The sequence below is a fragment of the Carassius auratus genome, chromosome 28, assembly GCF_003368295.1.
Source record: "Carassius auratus strain Wakin chromosome 28, ASM336829v1, whole genome shotgun sequence".
Lineage (NCBI taxonomy): Eukaryota > Metazoa > Chordata > Actinopteri > Cypriniformes > Cyprinidae > Carassius > Carassius auratus.
Window position 1 is genome coordinate 20,020,235 of NC_039270.1, and position 22,645 is coordinate 20,042,879.

The 22,645-nt window shown below is 41.0% G+C and overlaps 1 protein-coding gene across 4 annotated transcripts in view; it reads right to left on the reverse strand.

The window, feature by feature from the left end:
• The window catches only part of bahcc1a (BAH domain and coiled-coil containing 1a), a 75,095-nt gene that overhangs the window by 22,219 nt on the left and 30,231 nt on the right, over positions 1 to 22,645 (reverse strand). For 3 of the 4 annotated variants that reach the window (XM_026208901.1, XM_026208899.1, XM_026208900.1), the window contains exons 3-9: positions 12,077 to 12,259; positions 6,375 to 6,500; positions 4,040 to 6,193; positions 3,620 to 3,734; positions 3,325 to 3,530; positions 3,015 to 3,170; positions 391 to 635 (exon numbers count right to left, since the gene is read on the reverse strand). In XM_026208901.1, coding sequence (XP_026064686.1) covers positions 391 to 635; positions 3,015 to 3,170; positions 3,325 to 3,530; positions 3,620 to 3,734; positions 4,040 to 6,193; positions 6,375 to 6,500; positions 12,077 to 12,259 — 3,185 coding nt within the window. Of the gene's footprint in view, positions 1 to 390; positions 636 to 3,014; positions 3,171 to 3,324; positions 3,531 to 3,619; positions 3,735 to 4,039; positions 6,194 to 6,374; positions 6,501 to 12,076; positions 12,260 to 16,069; positions 17,298 to 22,645 lie in introns of those variants that run through there. The other variant, XM_026208902.1, reaches the window with a different exon arrangement.

Genomic DNA, 22,645 nt, shown 5'->3' on the forward strand with positions numbered 1-22,645 from the left:
TGAATCAGATTTTCATTTAGACCCTACTCCCTCAGATCTATTGATTTAGACCTGCAATTAAAAAGAGTAGTGCTTGGCCCAATCTTACCAAAGTCCATTGCTGGCTGCATTTGTTTGTGTATGTCTAAAATGTAACTGGACCTTGGAGGAAATTGTGGATCCTAGGGAGCAGTTGTGGTTTTGTAGGGGGATTTTTTAAATGAAACTCATGATTTATTGGCTCCAAATGTTGTTTACTCCCTGCACACAAAAACGACTGTCTAGCTCCACAGAGATGAGTGCATCCTCTCTCAGTATCGGGTGTCAAGGATTAGCTCATTTGAATGCCCAGCTGTTTCTAAACCACTGCTTTACACTGGTTATATGAGGGGTTGTGTGTGTTTTGTTTACCTGGCTGTGGTCAGCTGTGGCTCTCTGCTGAAGCTCTAAGTTGTTTGCTACTCTGTGTGATGGAGGTGGTGGTGTGTGATGGCTGGGGTGTTGCTGATGCTGCAGCTGCTGGTGTTGCTGGAGAGCATAAAGCTCTTGTTGCCGTAGAAACTGCGAGCGAGGATACACAGCAGGATGCTGAATGTGGGAGTGGGCCCCTCGTGCCCGGTAGACTGGGGGCCACAGTCCAGGCTGCTCCATTACATCTAATGAGAGAAATAGTAGTGTTAGTGTTGGGTGGAATCATGTGGAAGGCCATGTTAGGCAACCGAATGTTAATTTATCTAACATTGGGTCTCACATAGTGAAAACACAGCTTATACTGAGGATATTTTTTCTACTAGTAATGAACTAGAACTACTAACTAGTAGTGAAGTAGTAGAAGGTTTAGATACAAAGGTTTGGATAATTTAATATTGGTTGGTTCGTACATACTGTTTATGTGTTCTATCAAAAATAACTTCCTAAGAAAACAAGGGCACTTTAAAAAAAAAAAAAAAAAAAGAAAAATGCAAAAGTCTGTCATAATTTACTCACCCTTACATTGTTCTAAGCCCATGTTACTTCTAAACATGTTTTACTAAACACAAAAGATGATTTAAAAAAAAATGCTGGTTAATAAACCATTTTGGTTTCTCTTGACTTCCACTGCATGGTCAAAAAAATAAAAATAAAAAATAAATAGTGTTCCACAAACAAAAGCAGTCATACATGAGGGTGAGTAATTGATAACATAATTAGCTTTTTTGACATTTTTTCATCACAATATATTTTTTTATTCAATATCATTCAGAGGATTAAAACTAAGGTGAAATTGGAAACAAAAAAGCCCAATAAAAATTAAATAAAAATAATTCGAGCCATTGTGAGATTTTTAAATCTATAATAACTACAATGAGTGTATGGGAGAGAGAGCGACCCATCAACCAGCACTCCCACGCTCTTTTCAGTGTCTTGCTCCCTGTTCACCACTTTCGTTTTTTCATACTTACTACATTCCTCCCTCATTTTTCTCACACTAGAAGTCTCCAACCCAAATGTGCAGCCGTGTGAGCACAGAATGATACATGCTTTCAATAATAATTATTTGATTAAGATGAAAGTGAACAAATGGAAGCAGTTCCCATTAGAATAAATATTAGCATGAGAAGCTTGCCATTTGACAAACTGTATTCACTCCCTTGAAAAATCCCCTTCTCTGAAAACCACTGTGGACCCATACTACAAGCATGTAGTCTAGGCGACTTCTTAGTTCCCATGTCAGAGATAAACTCCTGCCGTTCCCCTGGCAGGAACAGAAATCCAGCCGTGCACATCTACAGTGACACATCTTCAGCCCCTGCCTTCGCAAATCAAATGTGTTTTTCTACTCTTCCCATTTCACATAGAATCATTAATGTGCATGTTCAGCCTGACCCCTCTTCTCCCTCCCCTGTGCGGGCCTTGACGCATCATGGACCTTTACTCTGGAACATTAACCCAGCTTAACTAATGTTTCCCGGGGGAAGGCTTTTGTGGATGCACTTCCCCTTTCAGCTGGAATTCATGTGGAGCAAGGAAGGAAGTGTGCCTTCGAAGACATGAAGATAATTCGATTTCACAGCCTGTTTGCAGAGTAGAGGTCTGTGTAGACTTATAAGGCTGGGAGGTATTCTTACATCAGCGTGTTTTAGAGCACATATGGCAATAGCTTTAAGGGGGGGGGGGTGAAAGCATCCTGACCCAGACCATTTCGGGGTGGAGCAGGTGGTTGACAGGAAACTGTTTGTGTGATTGTGTGCATAATGTGTGTTTTTCTCTTGCATGTTTTTGCTATTTCATCTTAGCAATTTTATTGGCTGTTATTTATAACTGCTCTCTCATTCAATGTGACATTGTCTAAACCTGAAGAATAGTCTAATAGACTTCAAACAATTCTGAAATTATAAACTAACTGTATTGCTTGCAACACAGTTTTATGCTAACGTTATAATGAGAGTTTTATGCTAACGTTATAATGAGAGCACTATTGTAAAAAAAAAAAATTGTTAATTGTCAGTTGTTCGCCAACATTAATTGTTAGCTATCTGTTAATCAAAACATAAAACATTATTTACCCGGTTTATATCTGCAAGGTGTTCATTACACATTTTCCCTGTATGTTAACATCAGTAATTATGTTAGTCGAATGTCTGACTCGACTCTTGTTAATGTATTTTGCCCTGCCCCCAAACATATGATTCGACTATCAGTCGAATATCAGCAAGATTCGAAAAATTCCGATTCGACTTTGAAAATCCTTAGTCGGGGACAACCCTAGATCACACTATAAGAGCACTGGTTAGAAATTTGACTCATGTAGTATGGACTTGGTTTAAAGTGAACTTATATCCTTGAAACTTGAGTGGAATCGCTGTTATAGAGCATAATTTTTCAGGCTCTGCAACCTGACAGTAAAATCTTCAGTTAGAAACCCATGAGAGCTGCTGTGTGCCTCACAAAAATAATGAATGCTAAATCTGACAAATGGGTCAGGCTCAGCAGGGCAAATAAATTGAGCATATTAGAGGAAATGAGAATACTAGGCAGAAAACACCATGGCATACCAAGGTGAGTAGCTGGGTGTGTGGCAGGCTCACTGGGCAGCACCACCAGTTGGGTGGAGGGGTCCTGGGGCAGGGGTAAAACTGGCTGAAGAGGGGCAGGCATGGCTGTAGAAAACCCAGGAGGGAGATTCTGATGCAGAGCTGTGTGGCCAATACCTACAAAACAAAAGACAACTTTAAGGATACAAGAAATTTTAACTTTTTAAAACAAATGTATAAGTAAAAACCGAAATGAATGTATGAACCTCACATTGACCAAAAAGGGACAAGAAAAATACTGAAGACTCATTCTATACTCAACATTACTGACCGTAGGAGTGACCTGTCATCCATAGGGAGGGACTTCCTGTTCGTTGCATCCAGTGGTGGTGAGCAGAGTGTGTGTGTGCAGCTGGGTCTCCTAATTGGCTCGACTGCATGGAAGTGCCACCTGGCACCATGATGTGAGAGGTGAGGTCACCATGACAACTGTTTGAGGGATGAATGTGTGCAAATTCCATCCTTTCCTTGTTATCCCTGCAAATTTAGATCAGAGACAGGTGAAAGGTCAGGACTTGAGCATATGTGACAAGAGAAAAGAAGTGTGTGAGGGGTGGATCATTCACCTGATATACACGTCTCGTTCTCTCTCTAGGCACCGGTGCCCCATGTGCTCTACGCTCATTCTTTTCCTCTCCTCTTCTCCAGTTGAATCTGATGGATATATGGAGCGTGGAGTGCCTACAAAATGGTTAACAAATTTACATCAGTGATGTTCTCTCATCTGCAACTGTCACTGTCTTTGGCACTCAGCATGCAAACAGCTGTTGAGCAGCCTTTCTCTACAGTGGCATGTGCTCTTTTTCCCTCTGCACTAGCATTTTCAGCTGTAAGAGCAAAAGCTGTTTCCACTTTGGGTTTTGGCAAGTTCTGCCATTTATTTTTCATCAGTGAAGTCTTCCAGAGGTCACGAATAAACAAACTGCTCTGCGTCCCTGCCCATTGTTTGTTTTGGAAGGCCCTGACAGATTAAAGGTCAAGCTTACCTTTCATGGTGGAGTGCACCCGCCCCTGTCGGCTGCTGAGATGGCTGCCTGATGCTTGGCATGGAGGTTCTCTCTGTCTTGCCACAGCAACTGCAATTCCTACCGGAGGCTGTCGCACCTCCCCCTCTACATTTGGGGCATCTCCTATCTCTCGGCCACGTCCACCATAATCAGCTCGCTCACTTTCATGGCTTTGGCCTTTCCTGGAGGGTAGGGTCTGCTTGCCTCCCTGTATAGAGCAGCTGGTGCCATTAGCTGCAGTTTTGAGGTTCCCAAGCCCACCAAATGGGCTTTTTTGGGACAGGAGGAGAGGCTGCTGGTTGCTGTACTTCAGAAGATTCTTCATGGCACTGTTCTCTCCCTGTGAGCTTGTGACCTCCTGCTGGGTTTGAGGAGGAGCTGGATGAAGGGGTGGAGGAGGAGGAGGACCCATTCCTGCCGTCTGGTGCTGCTGTTGTGTGGGCGGTCTATTGTTGGCAGTTCCATTATTAGGTTCCATGTAAGCTTTGTGCTGGTTCTCTTCAGAGTGGATGTGATGAGGTTGCATGGTCCAAGGTGGCACTGATGTCTGCTGATGTGGATGATGCTGCACATTGTTGTTGTAACCGTAAGACATTTCCATCTTCCGCTTCATCACCTGGTTCCCGTTTGCCTGGGCCATGTCTGTGCCAGTGGTATCAGGGCCAGCCCTACTGTGCTGTTGGTGGCGAATGCGGGCAACCTTCTGTCCATCTCGCTGCATAGAGCAGCTACCATGTCCACCTCCGCCTGTGTTCTGGGTCATGGCCTTTCCAGCAAGAGGTGAGGGAATGGTTGGAGGCCCGGAGTGTGAGCAGTCTCTGTAGGGCTGGGAATTGGTGTTAGTTTGGTTGGGTAGAGGATGAACAGTCTTGGTTTCTTGAGTCAGTGTAGATCTGAACATGTCTGTTTCCATGCTGTTGATGCAGTCAGCACTGCGGGAGCGCACAGTCTGGTGCTGCTGGGAATGGCTTTGCTGCTGCTGTTGTTGTTGTTGCTGTTGTTGCTGTAGGTGATGGTGATGGTTGTGGTTGTGTATCCAGTCAGGAGCTTTTTCAGCTTTTCTGTAGGGATGCTGCTGCTGCGTCGGAGTTTGATGCTGTTGTTTCCTGGGCCAGTCACCATGATGCCCCCCATTGCCAGTCTTTTCCATGGCCTTGTCTTTGACACTGTTCCCTCCGCCTCCAACCCCCTGGCACTCAGAGTTGCCCATCTGGAAGGGGCCTCCATTTTTCTCCCCAAGGTGGCTAACAGATGGAATAAATGTGGCTCCAGCCACTCTGGGGTCTCTGCAGCTACCACTATTGATTCCTTTATCATGTAAGGAAGAATTTCCCATTGGGGCTGGCGGTGGAGGGCAAAAAAAGTCATGGTGATGGTGTGAGTGGCGATTTTGGTGTGGGTGATGGGGGTGGCCAGGATGGAGCTGCAGACAGTGGAAGCCACTTGGATGCCCCCCTCCAGCAGCAATGGGCAGTGGAGGAGGCACTGAGTAGGGCAAAGAATGTTGCAATGCCTGACCTCGCTCCAGACAGTCCGTAGGAGGCTGTTCACTGATCCGCATCTCCCCACTTATCACCTCTTTACCACAACGCCCGTTAGTGCCACCACCAACGTGTCTGTTTTGGACATTATTGGACCCTGCATTACCTCTACCCACCCCATCCCCACCGCAAGCAGTCATGGAGCCTTTTGCCCCTGTTCCATTGTCCCCATTTAGCATCTTTCCATTCAGTAGACAGGCACTAAGGGGCTTTCCCATGCTCTGTGGATGTTCCTTATACTCCATAGGCAGAGTGGCTTTGTGTCCCCTGCTGTTCATCTCTTCCATAGTGGCTGGATGTTGTGGGTGGAGCTGGGGTTGATGGGAGTGATGATGGGGTAGTTGTTGATGATGGCGGTCTTTAGAATCATGTTTATTACTAGGCCTGTCTTTATCTTTTGCAGCTGAAACCACACCTCTCTCCAAATTAGGCTCTTTAAGACCCTTTTGTAGGTTCATCCCACTTCCTGCATCTCTGTCCCTGCTGCATGAACCCTGGGGTTGTCCCGATCCTGTCCTTGACATCGGCTGGATGTTGTGGTTGGCTGAGATGAGTGGGGGCTGGGACGGGAGGCTTCTTAAATAGAAGTTCTCTGTAAAGTAGATTAGACGGGGCTGTTAATCATTCTAACTTGCACCAACTTGGGCCTTTCTTGATAGTAAATGTATGGAACTATAGCAAATCATATTTGGAGAATACAACAGAATAGTAGAGTTGCATATAAAACATGAAATAAGCAGAAATGTCAACTCCAGAATTATAATTTTGCCCACCTTTTTGTGTATCATAAAAACGATGCTGTCCATAGAGGACCCCACTGTTGGCATGGTGATCCAAATGGCTTATGGGAAGAAAGGTGTGGGCTAGACTCCCTGAGAAGCGAGGATACCCTGGGACTGCTGTGAAAAAAAAGGTCATAGTATTAATAGAAATGCCTGCAAATATAAAATTACATTATATAAAATACTGTAGCAAAAGAAGACGTAAAAGAGTGTGAGAAGGAGGAGAGAACGCAATAAGGCAAGAAAAGCTCTGATAACAAGACAATAATCACGGAGGCACATTTCTTTTGGCCGTAAGCATTTTGGTCCAGATCTAATCCCCCTGTTCCAATTCAGCTGGTGTTCCATATTCACCAATAACCACAGGCTTTGGATGTCATATTTGCTATTCCTCTTTGAGTTTGCAATGCAAACAAGAAGACAAGTTCAGTCCTAGGGATTCAAGTATTGGATGAATTTGCTCTCTTATTCTCACCGTGCTAATTTCAGAAAGTTCCCAGTGCTGAGGTAAGAGATAACACAGTAAAACAATAAGCAAAGAGTCCTCACAGCAGAACATGTGGTGGTTTGAGAAAAAGGCTAAGGATCAACTTTATTTCAGCTGTCTCGACTAAAACAACAAAGCCATTGGGAAAGAATTTACAAGAAAACCAAACACCTTTCAAGCACAAGCCTTTGAAGCTTAGAAAGGGAGAAGACCTTAACCTTTAAACATGTGATTAATGTTAGCTTCATAACCTTCTGGGACAATTATAGTGCTCTGATAGACTGTGACATTTAAAATACTTACACAAGAGTGATATTTATGATTTTTTTTTCAGAGTACATTACATTATAAAAAAATAAAATATTTCCTGATCTGCCAAAAACAGTTCACCTGCTGCAACTTGGATAGTATGTTTCTAAGCGGAAATAGGGTGAAGTAATAATTATTAGACCCAGACTGTCCATTTGTTTGATTGTTTGTTTATTGATTGATTGATTGATTGATTTTTTCTTCTTTTTCTTCTTCTTAGTAATCTCCAAACTGTTCTGCTTAAAAAAGACAGCGAATCTGCCTAGAGTAAAGGGATATTTCACCCAAAAAATAAAATAAAAAATTAAAATTCTGTCATCTTTCGCTCATCTAAAGTTTTTCCAAAGTTGCATGAATTTCCTTCTTCTGCTGACAACAAAAAAAATGGGTAAATACAAAAGTATCTGGTTCCCATTGACTTCCATTATACATAAATCAATGTGTGTGTCATACAATAGAAGACTTTTTTGGACAATGAATTTCATATATATATATATATATATATATATATATATATATATATATATATATATATATAATATTTTTGCTTCACAGAAGGAATAAAACTGGACAGGTTTGGGGTGACGATTAATTTTTTTTTTTTTTTTGGCATGATTTTGGCTTTCCCTACTATGTAGTTCAGACTGAAGAACAAAAAAACCCCTCCAGTCATGTACAAGCTCCAATTTTTTTACGTACAGTGGAAGGTGATAATTGCAAGCTCAATTTTTATTCTCACTACCTGTCAGCATTAATAAGCACATTCATTTATGCCAATTCATTTAAGAATGGAAAAAAATAAGGTTCCCTCTGAACAATACATTACTCCTGTGGGTTATGCAAAAGTGTGATACAAGCTTGCGGTATGCAAATCAGTCTTCGGATGTTTCTCTGGTGTCTTTGTATTTCTGTGCATGACACTTGGCAGCGTAATCCCGTTTCACAGTGACGTCTGGTTGCGGCCGATAGTGACTGGTTGTTCGGTGCTAGGCAGAGGCCTCTTAGGGTAGGTGAGCAGGCACCGCTGGGCATTGCACAGCACATTCAACTCTTAATCTGACCAGGACAAGGGAAGATGCTGTGCCAGCAGGCTAGAGGAGGCAGGTTTTACTGCTTAGTGCTGACATTAATGCTGCTAACACTGTGGCACTCTCTGTCTGTAAGTGATTGACACCAGCTCACTCAGCACATGCAGAACTGTTATTATCTGAGCAGGAGGTTACTGCAGAATATTTACAGGAAAAAATTTAGGCTTTTCTCAAAATCAGCAAAAAATTAAAAATAAAAAAGTTTCACCTTAACAGTAAATACCAGGACCCTAATACATTTGGAAACTTGCCAATTATATATTTTTTAATATCTATTTATTTATATTTTTATACTTTATACTTTATATGGTTTGCCACATAATTGTGCCATATTTCTTTTTTTTTCTTTTTTTTTTGATTAAATGCCTTGTTCACAGATACAGTGCTCATGGTTGCAGGCTTGGATTCAGGATGCAGAATTCAAACTGAAATCTGAAATAGTATAAATCATTTGGAACTGCTATTACTCATGAATTACTTTTTATTTCAGTTATCCTTTAACTATACAAATATGAAAACAATTATTTTGCATTACCAATCAGTAAATGCCAGTAAAAGCACTTTATCGAACAGGCTAATTCCCAGACAATAAAGCTGTTGTTATGCAGGCAGATTCTTTGAAGAGAGCTGGAACTCCTACAAATGCTAATGGTACACAATTTGCACATTCCTACTAATCCTATCTCTCAATCTTCCTGTTCACATGGATAGCCAATCGTTCTCCCTGTGTCTGCTCATGACAGTGCATACAAGCACGCATCTGTAAATAGCCCAGAGTAAATTGTTTAAGGAGAGACAGAGAGGGGCAGATAAAGCTGTCTGTCGAGATTGCAAACTGAGAAGAAGTGACAGAGCAGTACAAAAATGGCAGAGGGTGGAGAGGAAAGACAGAGGAGGATGGGAATGGTAATCATCAGGACTGCTAATTGAAAGGAAGTGATGGAGCCTGGCAATAGAGGAGGGGGAGGAGAGGACAGCCTGCATTCTACCGACAGAGAAAAGACATGATTGGATTGAGAGAGAAGAAACAAGTGATGCATGAGGGCTATAAAGAGACATAAGTGCTTCTTCCACCACCAGGGACCCGTTGGCCAATCTGCAACTGTTCCACCATGAAAAAGGTGATTCTTTGCCAAAGAATGGCCCCAAATGGTTTTAGAACCATGCAAGAAATGCTAACATTAGGCAACATCAGCAACAACTATTTTATTGTTATAATCAACATAGCTACAATGGAACTGTAATTTGGCAATACAACATGTTCAGATGACAGATCTTCCCATTTGTGATCTATGTTTAATATATATATATATATATATATATATATATATATATATATATATATATATATATATATATATATATATATATATATAGACATGGGGTAGAAGAAAGCAGAGGATGGCAGCCTCTGTTTGGCACAGTTAAAACCTTAATTTGGACATAGAGCAGCTGGCAATGTGCCTGTTGGGCTTTCCTTGTGCTTTCTGTATTTCAGTTTCCCCCTTCTAAATTTTTTTTAATATAGAGTAGTTGTTGTTTATGAGCTACTGACTTCATACGCACTGTTATTACATTATTTTGTCATGCATCAGTAGATTAAAGACAGTTGCAGTCAACTCCTTTGAGCGTCAAGTCCCATAGGAACCCAGAGCAGTTTTGCAGAAGTTAAATGTTTATTCTTACTGATCTAATACCAGCTTAATCCAATTGCGTTACTGCAGAATTGTACTTTTATTTTAAACAACTAATGTAATGCATGCCAATGCAAAATTTATTTGGCAACTACAGAATGGCGATTTGTCTTTGAGACATTTGTAGTTTTCAGATTAGCATCTGATGTGTCCTTGGGCATTCCAGTAGTGAGGAAATTCATAAAACTGTGATTAAAGAGCTGCTGCAAATTGACATTTTTCATATTTATATTTTGTTAGATTTATGATTATGTTTGCTCGCAAGAGGTGTAAAATCCTTAATTCAAGAAATATGTTTGAATAGACTTAAAGATATATCCTATGAAAAACTAATGATACTCAGTTTGCTTGCCAAGTAAATTTATACTGGAAAAATAAGGAAAATATTTTTAAGACAATAACTCACCCCACAGTGCTAAACGAAATATTCAGAAATAAGTTTAATTGATTTGTAGAATGCCAAAATATACCGTTCACAGACGTTGAGGCATAAGGAATTTTAGGATATCTTCAAAGTGCTCTTGCAGATATGCTTATGCTGCTGCTGGCGGGAGACTCCGTCCCACAGGGTGCAGAGAATAGGCTGGGTAATTGTGCTTCTCATTTTGATCACTTGCTTTTTTATGCAAACTGAAGAAAAGACAATTTGCAATTATCTTAAAGAGGAGAGAGCTGAACGATGCTGATGGCAAGCCAGGATTCAATCACTTTCACACCACGTTCTGCACAATTAAACTGCAATACAGATAATAGCTTGCTATCATAATCCCACTCATAATCAGCCTTATTACTTAGCAACGTAACCATTATCATTATCATTCTTAATAAAAATGTCCAGCTTCTTTGGGAACGTGATCAATGTTCCATTGGCCAAAGGAACAAACCAACATCTCTGGATTTATGTCTCTTCATGGCTTGGCAGGTAGTGCATGTTCTGTCACATTGTGTGGTGCACACATGGGCAATTTCTGGGTAGTCATGTCTTGATTATCGGTAAGATAGTCCTCTACTAGTCCTTGCCTTAGAAGTAACACCCACTGACCATCTGATGCATATTGCACATAAAACTGGGAAAAGGTTTCACAAAATTGCATTCTGACTGGCTGGCTTTGTGTAATATCCCGGAGTCAGGGTTCACAGGCTTTTATTGGGCTGCCAACAGTTTACCAGGCTTCTATATTAAGACAAACCAGAAAGAATGAGTTTCTGTATTTGCCTTGGTTTGTGAGGTTTATGGCACCATTTAACCTGTGTTTAAGTCTTAAAACTGAACTCGACTTGTTTTAATTGGTGGTCCTTGACCAGAAAAATCTTCAAAATGGATGATTGATAAGCACAATAATATAAGTCATCTCCACACACCTCCTCTAAGTGTGAACTTCAAATGGAACAGGGTTGTCTTCCGCCATACCAGAAGGGAGGGTATGTGGAGAAAAGAGTGAAAATAGACTGGGGTATGGTGATAACAGGCATGGGGATAGTGCTGCACTCAGACAAGCTGAGTTTGAGGATTACACAAACAACACACGGATGAACTCCTAATGGTTTATGACTGTTTGGCACATTTGGACGTGGCCCAGAGGGGATTTATGTGTGAATAAGTACAGAGTGGCATTGGGCATGCCTGGGCATCTCCTACTCTTGCCGTCTCTCTCTATATTGCTATCTCTGCGGAGCTATAGTAGCCTGTCATCTGTAGGGATCTGGAGCCAGCGCTGAAGAAGGCCAGCTCTTGATTTGGCAGGCTGGGGGCCGGGTGTGGCTCAGGCCAAGCTAGTATAAGGAATGGTGAGAAAAGCCACATTGGCTTTCACACGACAGCTGCAATGTTGTTGACCATTTAGCTTGTTCTTCATCCAATGTTTTGTGTGTGTCTGAGTTTGCACATTGCGCGCATAAATTTTTGTTGATGCACATCACAGACCACAAGACTCTTTGGCTGAACTTTTGTCCCCTTTCTGCACTGCCGAAAACCTCTGGGGCGGCACATTTCGCAGTTTATAAAAAAGGAGAGAGCTGCTTCCTCTTGATGAGAAAGTCCAGAGGCACAAACACATGGATAGACACATATCCAGACAGACGAATGAACAGATGAGTGGAATGGAGCCATCTTACCTTCATGTGAGTGGGGAAACCAGATCTGAGAGGCGCTGGAGTGAGGACCCCCGCGATAAGGTGGAGACGAGGGAGAGGACGGTGGTCTAGAGGGGTGCGGTGGATGTGAGGGAGGAGAGCCTAGACTGCTGGCCAGGAAAGTCCCCATGAAGGAGGCTGAGGAGTTCCCCATCAGTCCACTGCCTGTGTAAAGAGGGGAAGGAAGGTGGAGTGGGTTAGGTGTGTTGTGTTGTAGCATGACAGTGGACATATCTGAGCATAAGGATTCAAAGGACTTAATAACGCAATCCCTATTGTCTGTACACTCTTCGCTTTTTTTGGAGCTTGTTCAGAATTTGATTATCAGCATAAAGTCTAATGCAGTGTTTCCCAACCCTATTCCTGGAGGCACACCAACACTGCACATTTACGAACTAATCAAACACACCTGATTCAACCCATCAGCTCAGTAGATACTCCAAAACCTGAAATGGATGGGTCAAATAAGTCAGTTACTCCCAACCCTGGTCCTGGAGGCACCCAACACTGCACGTTTTGCACGTCTCCTTACTCAAACACACCCAATTCACGTCATCAACACATCAATAGAGACTCAGAGACCCAAAATTGGTGTGTCAGAGAAAGGAAACACGCAAAATGTGCAGTGTTGGGGTGCCTCCAGGGTTGGGAACCACTTTGATAAGTGATATATCTGAAATGTGTACTGTTGGTGTACTTCCAGGAACAGGATTGGGGAACACTGGTCTAGTCCACATTGTTGAATATTCTGGCCATGAGCCACCAACGTATACAGGAAAGGGCATTAGAACAACATATTCATTAACTGACCACGTTTTGCTTTTTTACTTAATGTTTAATGGCACATAAATCTGAAATAAATGTAGAATATACTGCTATTCACTAGGATATCTTCTAACTTTATTACAAAGTGCCTAGAACAACTCTGTTTAGTATATCTGTGCCACTTAAAGGGCTGTAAGATGGTATGTGTTTTAAGCTGATACTAGCTTTTTGGTTGCTTTTGTAAGCAACAAATATAAAATTTATTTGCTTATGCCCAGGAAGCATGTCTGGTCAGTAATGTCTGCCAGATCCACTCATTCTCCACAACCAAGAGTGAACACCACCCATTCAGCACACACACATACATATTATAGTTTAGCCCTGGGATACGTATCAGAGATAACCTCACATCACTGGACAGATATCTCATCTTACAGATGAATGCACTCCCTATCTTTCTCTCCTTTCTTTCTCTCTCTCCTGTGAATTTCCTTCCCAGTTTTTCCTCCCCCTTTCTCCATTACCCTCTTTTTTTTCTTTTGTCGTTCACTCTCACTGACTTAGTTTTGCCCTGAACCCTATTCTCTTTTTCTCTTAATTTCAGCCAGCAGCCTTCTTCATTGTGGTACCTTCTTCCGTCCTGCTGGAATTCTCCAATCTTATTCTCACACGCTCTGTATATGAAAAAATAAAATAAAATAATAATAATCAGCTGCATTTCGACCTCAGAGTTACATCATCAGTCTGACACCCTCCAGAAGGTCGACATGTTTTTCTCTTGTGGGTCCAAAGAATGTGCAAAAACACATTCTCAACGAATGATTTTAAGAGACAGAATGGTGAGATCCTCACAAGGCTGACCTTAACAAGCTAACACTTTATACAAAATTTACAACCTTAGTAAATCAGCATTTTAACCTTTGACTCTAAATCTTCAGTCTGGCATCTTATATACTGTAGTCTTGGCCTTAGACTGCATCATTATTACACAAGAACATTGCATGGTGACTACAAAATGTAGTGAGTCCTTTCTGAGCTCAGAGCAACACCCCTGTAACTGCTTGATGGACTACTGTTCACTACAGAGAGAGAGAGAGAGAGATTGATTGATTGATTAAGCATGGTTTTAATTGTACTCCCAGTTTTCCAATTGTAGATCAAATTACTTTTATCTTCTGAAGTTGTGGTATTGGATACATATGCCGCATGGGAATGCTGGAGCCAATCCCAACATCTCAGCCCAAAGGCAGGAAAACACTATGAATGGATGTGAATGGAAGTTCAATCATGTCTTTTAGCAGAATAATCTGTAAAGTGGACCAGACTTTTGCCAAACTGTGAAAAATATAACCTTAATTCTGTAATAGTTTACAATACACAATAGAAACAGTGACCACCGCAGCGAACTGTTCAAATATTTGCAGCCTTACTAAAAATGTTAAGTACACCAAGCTTATGAGCTAATATTTCAATCATATACAGCCAAACACACAAAAATGAACAGGCGAGGCTCCAAACAAAACACATGAATAGATGTCTCACTCTGACTCCACGCAACAGAGCAAAACAAGGCCACTCTAATGTCAAAGGCAATCAAGTGTGATCACAGAAGAACAATGTGCAAAAACACTAATGTCCACTTTGACAGATAAACATCCAGGAAACCGGAGGTGGAGAGAAATGGAAGCGGCCTTCTTGGGAACTAACAGGAGGAGTATTGTAATTACAAACTTTACACAGCCACCCACTCTCTGTCCTGCCCTTCATAGTATCCAACTAGACAAATGTTGGCCGTACCAAGACACTGGGCAGATGAAAGACAAGATAGAGACTTTACCACTCCCCATGCCCCACACATTCACATTCACTACATAATCCTAAATCAGCATTACCCCACCTCTTGTTTGATTCATTTGTCTGGACAATCTATAGTCAGAACAAACACCAAGTCAGTGTCACTGCCTCAGCCACACATTCAAAATGCTAAATTGGAACGCAATGCAGATTTCCTATTAAAGAAAAAGCTACCGAGCTGATGGGTAGAGGTGTAAACACACAACCAGGGCTGGGTGCCAATAAAAATGAGTTCTGGAGAGGAACACAGACCAGGGGTTTATTTAGAAGGTTATTAAAAGCAAGACGAGGCTCACCAACACTCGTAATGTTCCCTTTTTTTTCTGACCCAACACTGTTTACGTCTTAGGTCATGCCAGTCTGGTGCTACCTTGAAAGCTTCAGAAAAATCCAGGTCATGTGCAGCAAAATCGATGCCGATCCGTGACAGCAAAGATTAATCCTATTATATCATTTTATATAAAAAAAATCCCATTATATCTGAAAAGCATGCCGACATCAGTGCACACCCGAATAAGCGAATCCTTGAATCCACAGGAACCACACATACACCCACAGGCTTGTAATAACCAGCGGGATCCTGGCACATCCTATGTGTACACACTGGATCTCATGTGCAGCCACAGTGGATGCCATGGCCCTGCCACCCGTTAACGGAGGCAGGAAGATTCATTCAGCTCCCTGTCAAGCTCAGAGGGAGGCGTCCGATGGTACTGTTGTCATGGGGATGGCAAGAACGGGAAAGATGAGTGAGAACAGCATGGCCTCATCCAAACCAGACGCTCTGTGGGTTGATCCGGTCTGGGGTGTTGCTAACTTTCTCTCTAACACTGATCTGATGAAAGAGGAGCAGTTTGTCTTCTATTGGGGGAGTGAAGCCTTAGAGGGCAATAACTGATCGCAGGCCTGTGTCAAAGGCAGTAAGTAACACTTAGACATGACATCGTCAGTTTGGACTCACTGCTTGGATTGCTCATATTAACCATGGACTCATACCACATCACTGTTGGAAATAGAGACATACACACTTTTCAAACTTGAATTACCGTCTAGAAGTGGTTAACACATGAACATGCAGGTTGCAGTCCCTGCCTTAAAAGTTGAGAGTAATTCAGACTGACTGACAACAACGATAAAGAAATAACTAACAAGTCAAGAGTAAATTATGTATAAATAGTCTAATCAGCCATCCGGTAGTAAATGAAAATGCCTTATGAAGTAGTAAGGATCCTAAAGAAACAGTTGTCCTGGTTCAGTAACCACTGCGTTCCATGCCAACCGCACACAACAGGCTACAGTGATCAGAATAGAAGCAGAAAAGTAATTTAGTTGGGAAACAGTCTGACTTTGACTTACCCAGTAAAAACATCCCGTAAGGGTCACTTGAGTCCTCTGTTCTTTATCCTTTATAGAAAACAGATGTTAGATGTGGAGTTCAAGAAAGCAGAACCTCAGACTCTCATAAGAGCCTCGGCACCTCGTACGATACTCGTGTAGCGAAAGGTAACACCACAAGCTCTCTTCCAAGCTCCCTAGCCTCGGACAGACTGGGGCACACGCCGTGACTCAGAAAACACTTCCTCGCTGTAAAAAAGGAGCAGGAATTTCAAATGGCTACTAAACTTGGGGGATTTCCTTATAAGAGTCAAAGCCATCTTGAAAACATTAAAAGAATTGGTAGCCAAACATTCCTATTGGTTTGTAGACAACTGGGATGGCGCTCCTGTTTCACAATGCTGGAGGGACTTGTAGAGCGGGAAGTGGAGGGACCCTCAGGGGCCAATCTGGATGAGTGTGTGTGTGTGTGACAGAGAGTTGGTGAGTGGGTGAGCATGTAAATTGAGGGGGCAGGTCAGACAGCGGTACTAACCAGTACCAAAGTGAGTCAAGCTGGTGTGAATCCAGGACTCATGTGGGAAGAGGAGGAAAGCACATGAAAAAAAAGAAAGAGGAGGGATCGGTTGCACATGGTTCTGACACTCCACACTCAGTGCGTTCTTGTCAGCTGAGTATGGATGCGGTCCGTCAGTGGGTGTTGAAGAATGGAGAGAGAGAGAGAGAGAGAGAGAGAAGGGTGTTTACTTAGAGAAGAGTAGGATAAAGTGAAAAAAGTGACAAAATGATAAGGGCAGAGGAAGTGGTGAAATCAAGGCGGTGTGTGTGTGTGTGAGGTGGCAGCCAGTGTTTGTACAGTGGCTTGGTGGTTAGCCACGGAACTCAGAATCAAAGAGGGTGGTGTGACAAGTATTTCTTGTCCAAGATTTATTGTCTAATGTAAACTGAACTGACACATAGCTTCAACCAAAACTAATGAGACTTTTGAACCCTGATTGTCGACATGCACTGAGCCAACAAGAAGGGGATAAATCAAACTAAACCTCAGTGAGTCAACACAAGTCTCAATGTGGGTTGAAAACTCTTCAAATAGCAAGTGCATACTTAATAACATAATATACAATCATATTGAAACATGGTGCATATAAGGACACGTCCTGGAATGTTTGACTTCAATGAGGCTCAACGCAATTGGTTGTCATGCATTAAGTTTTAATATGCAGAACCAGAAATAATGCTCAGAGCTATAGTGGTTGGGGAGATTTACAATCGGATTTTCTCCAAATATGAAATCGAATATAGTGCACATTCATTAACATTCTTTTATCATGCTTTCATGCTTTTCAGGAAATCAAAATGTTGTTGCTTTTAATGAAAAAAAAAAGTCAGGTTTGTCATAGGGAGTGAGTAAATCATGAACTTTCATTTTTAAAAAGAGCTAAACTTTAATGATCAGGGATGGTTTGAGCTTGTAGAAGAGAGTTAATACAGTCACCAGTTGAACTCATATGAACCAAGTGTGAAAGAAATTAAATATAAAACAAAACAGCTGTCAGTATTGATGAAGACATTGCAGGAACATGTGCGTTAATACCTGCTGTGTGTCAACCTCACCCTAGAGTGCACTGGGGTTCAGCTTCGAAAAAAAAAACTTTTTTCTAAAGGTCTATTTACTCATGGATCACTCACTGATAGGGGCTCGAACCTCAGGCAAACAGGCTAATGGATGGCTGTCTGGATGTCAAGCTCTGCAGAAGACACGTTTTATGGGAACTGTAAATAACAGGGCCGGAATGAGCAGTGCCATGACAAGAAGTCTAGCCTCTCTCGAACAATAATAGCTTTCAAGAAGAGCATACGTTTTCTGTGCTGGGATTGTGTGTGTAAAGTCAGTCTATTTGGATCAATCTACAGTTGCAGAGGAATTTCAATCCCATACATTCACCAAAATGAAATGTAGGCAGTCCATACTGTTTTATATCAGCCATAGCACAAGACTAAGAACGTTTTAAAGGGTTAGTTCACCCAATAATCACAATTATGTAATTAATAACTCACCCTCATGTCGTTCCAAACCAGTGAGACCTCCGTTCGAGTACGAGTCAGTCTTTCGTTCGTTATCTGGCTCGGCTCGGTGTTCATCTTCAGTTCTCTCTTCACAGCACTTCAGTCAGTGTACTGTTTGAGTAAATGAATTTTCTCTGGGATATTAGTTTGTTTGAACTCAGAGGGAGTGTCAGACACATTAAAAAAGTTAACGGCTTAAGTCATTTGTGGATTAATGCGTATTGGAGACGCATCAATCCTTTCTGGACATGGACAGTATACCATACACACAGTTTCAATGGAAGGACAGAAAGCTCTCAGACTAAATCTAAAATATCATAAACTGTGCTCCGAAGATAAACGGAGGTCTTACGGGTTTGGAACGACATGAGGGTGAGTTATTAATTACGTAATTTTGATTATTGGGTGAACTAACCCTTTAAGTAAAACAGCACAATAATAATATATTGTTATTGCAATAACAACATAAAGTTGGGGGAGGTAGGGTGAATACATTTGATAAAATAAATCAAATCAATATTGAATAAAAGATTAATCAATTTCAGATTAACTATGCTTTTAAATTCTACCTAATTGCTGAGACACAGCAGCCACTGGCCTGAATATGTATAGAATCAGCCAAGTAAACCCATGTCAGTTCAGTCTCAGCCTCCCGAAAGCTTTACTGCATACATCACCTCACAGGAGCCGCGATTCACGCCAGATTCCTGCCATTTGGCGCAGAGAGGAGTGGACTCCCGCTACACACTGTTTTCTCTCCAAACACCTCATGTTGTTCTTTCATCCCACTCTCACTTTATTCAATTCCACTCTTCTTCTCCACCAGCTAGAATCCTGTCTACACTGAGAGCGGGAAACAAAACTAGAATGATCCTAATATCATCTATGGAGCTGTCTACACCAGTAGAACAAACTCTCTGAAGACATATTCTGACAGAACTAGTTTTGTCTGAGGAGGTTAGAAATTAATCATGTATATATATCAAATATTCCTGTGCAGATATGTTATCACAGCCGTCTGGATGCTTATAATTGTAATTCAAACAGTTCAAACTCATACAGTTCGAATTATAATTATTAACCTCCATTAGATTTTAACTTGAAATTCCTTGAAATAATTTTTCTCTCTTCACTGAAAATGCTGTGACAAAATCACAGTCAGTCAGATGATATCTGATGTTAAATGTGCTGATAGGAAGAGCAGATGGACGAGCAAGATTTTACTGTGAGCTAAAAAGATGTCATGACTGGGTAAGAAAAAAACTTGCTTTGGGTGATTGCTTGATTTTACTTAGTCTTTTCTCTCTCATTCACACGTTAAACTAAAGCATGTGAAATACACCAGCTCAGAAAGTATTCAAATAGGGAGATATAAAAATAGTTTTTCTTTGTGCCTCTCAGCTCTCAACATTTTTCACCTAGACCCGATTTCAGAATCCCGAGTCTTTTTCAGCGACACAGAATTTAGATTGTGTTCCGCCTCATCCACCACGTTCTCAAACTCTCACACACATATAAAGAGCCGCCCACAGCTGTGTCAGCCCATCTCCCTACAATCCAATCTGCTCCCCTTTCCCATGATGCTTCCCATTGGCACAACGGAGAGAAAATCCGATTTCTTCCCCCACAGGGCCTGTGCAGTGGTGCTGATATGGAAAATAATTTCAGAGAGCTGCTCAGACCCAGAAAGCTTATTTCAGTCTCTTTGACTAATGAGACACACTCTTTTTCACTACTGGACTGACAATATATAAGACACTGATATGCATTAAAAATGTTAGAAGAACAGGTTTTTCAGTATGAGTTCTATATATATATATATATATATATATATATATATATATATATATATATATAAACACAACTGTCCTTATATCTACAATATAAGAGACAGTTTATCATAAAGAGAATGTAAATAGATGGCACAAAATATTTGGCATGTCTCAAAACCTTGAATTTGTGCATTTGGTCTTGCATTGTATAGAGTTTACACTGTGTAATTTGTTAATACTAATAAAAATAGAAAAAAATACTGCTTGTAATGTATTCTATATTATTAAACAAATTAAAATTGATACTTGTCGGATTGCATGGTGACCCAGTAGTGCACAACACAACGAAATCTCCACAACACAATGTAAACAAACCGTAACACAACTAAATGAGTCCTATGCATTGTGGCGAGTTTTTGTTGTGTTGTGCCAGGGCCTCTCCTGGTCAAATGGGTGCCCTAAGCAGAATAGCATTGTTAACCCCTCCTTAAAAAAAAGCCTACTAAAAAGGGCCAAAATAGACCTTTAATCAAATAAGTAAATAAATCTATATAATATTTATAAATTACAATTGTAGCCCTAGACAGTTACCTTTGGCTATTCGTTGTCTGATTGATTTTATAGTCTCAACCATTAAGAAATGACACAAAATAAAATTAATAAACAACTTCGATAAAACCATGGTTGATTTTGGAAAGGGCTGTGTTGTCCACATGTTTTTGTTGAAGAAATTAAAGAGGCTGTAGCATTTCTATTGAAAAAATGTGGCATTTTGTTTTTTAATTTTTTTTATTACATTTAATTGGATATTTGAATTAAATGTTTGGTCAATTTTAAACAAGGATTTCATCATGCTTTAAGTTTAATAAAAGCATTTATCAGACTTTTGGTGCCCTTCGCAGGCATTTGTTATAATGCAAATTGCATGTGCTTATACTGTCTAATGCATTCATCATAAAATGCATATTATATTTATATATCTATTAGTATATTATACTATTTAGTGTGACAGTCATGTATTTTTTCTAAGTTGAGCAGCTATCTTTTCCTGTCCCTTCCTCCTCAGACTCAACATTCATGCAGGTTGCCAGATTGAAGACACGCACTAGGAATGAGCACTAGTGACAACGGATAGCGATGAGCCTTACACAATTTAAATCAAAGAACTGAATTATCTGTGTTTTAATATGCCCCTGGAAGAAAAAAAGTTTAGATGGGTGCCAAGGCTTTCTGGGTCTCTGACTCAGTTTGTTTGATGGATTCCATTCGCTGAGTTATCCAAACACTGGCAACCCGGAGTGTCAAAATACTATTAGGTTAATTGCCAGTGTGCAGAATCACAACGATTACAACAAAAACAGACATTCTGACACAGAACACACGATACAAAGCCAAATAACTGACAGAAGCCCTGTTTTTCTAAGAAACAAGTATGTAAACTTGGCATGTTTCCTAAATATCTGCAAACATATCATGGTATTTTTAATCCTTTAGCACAGTCAAAAAGTACATACAGCACATTTTGTTTATTTACAATGGATTGACAGGTTAATACACAATCCTTTACTGTGGTCTGGGGGTGTTCTGGTTGATTGGTTTTCCCAAAACAGATATTATTGCCAGGTGTAAATGGGACCGTACCTCTTAGACATTCAATCCTTGCTTTAATCCATACAAACAAATCAAGTCACAGTTAGCAAAGATATCATAGACTTCACGGAATTGTTAAATTAAATTAAATGTATGCATTTAGCAGACACTTTTATCCAAAGTGACTTACAGTGCATTCAGGCTATCAATCTTTACCTATCATGTGTTCCCAGGGAATCGAACCCACAACATTGCACTTGATAAGGCAATGCTCTACCACTTGAGCTAAAGGAACACTATTGTTACTCAATTGTTCAAAACAAGGTGAAAATTAAGCAAGGTTTTGATGGTGTGAGGATAAGAGTGTTAGTAAAAGAAATGCCAAGTAGCATAATCCTTTGTTAAAGAGCTTCATTCTCACCCCGAATGACCACAGCTCTGGTGGACAGAGATGAACAGTGTAAACTGCTGTCAGGTGTGTTTCTCACAGGCATCACTGAAGCTGGAAGCATAGCTACAGAGCAGTGTAGGTGGTGTGGGTTCTCAGTTGGGGCTCCAAGAACACAGAGATCTATGTGTCTCTGATCCATTGTTAAGAGCTGCCATCTGTTTGAACTGAGCTGGGCTTGAGTCATCGCATTCAATACTGAGAGCGCTCCCATATCCAGCCACTTATTCCACCCAAACGGGACTTCACATGACTAGTATGGGGAAAAGTACGGGGAATTTGAACGGATCTGGTTTGTTTCGGCCGCTGTTGCTCAATCCGTTGGTTTCTCATTGCATGCGGGGGTGAGAATGAATGTCATGCTTAGAGGGCCAGAGTCTCTAGAGTGGAGATACAGAAACTGTGTGGGAGCCCCACGGAAACACTGTTGCTGTTTTTACTCATGAACTGAGTTTAATTTAAAAAGACGCATTAGTGTAATGTCCAGATTGCACTTATTTCTCTTCCAATAAATTGTCCACACGATCCGAATGTTAGTTGTGTGTGTAACTCAAGCCTTTGACTACATACACTGACGCCACTCTGGAGGCTGTTAAAGTGTGCAAGTGTGTTTTAAGAGGGCTTCAAACCCATGGCCCACACATTTACCCTCACCACATCAAAGGTCCCCCTACAGTCAAAAACTGGGTGGTCTTTTTTAGCTGTGTGACCAATAAGCTC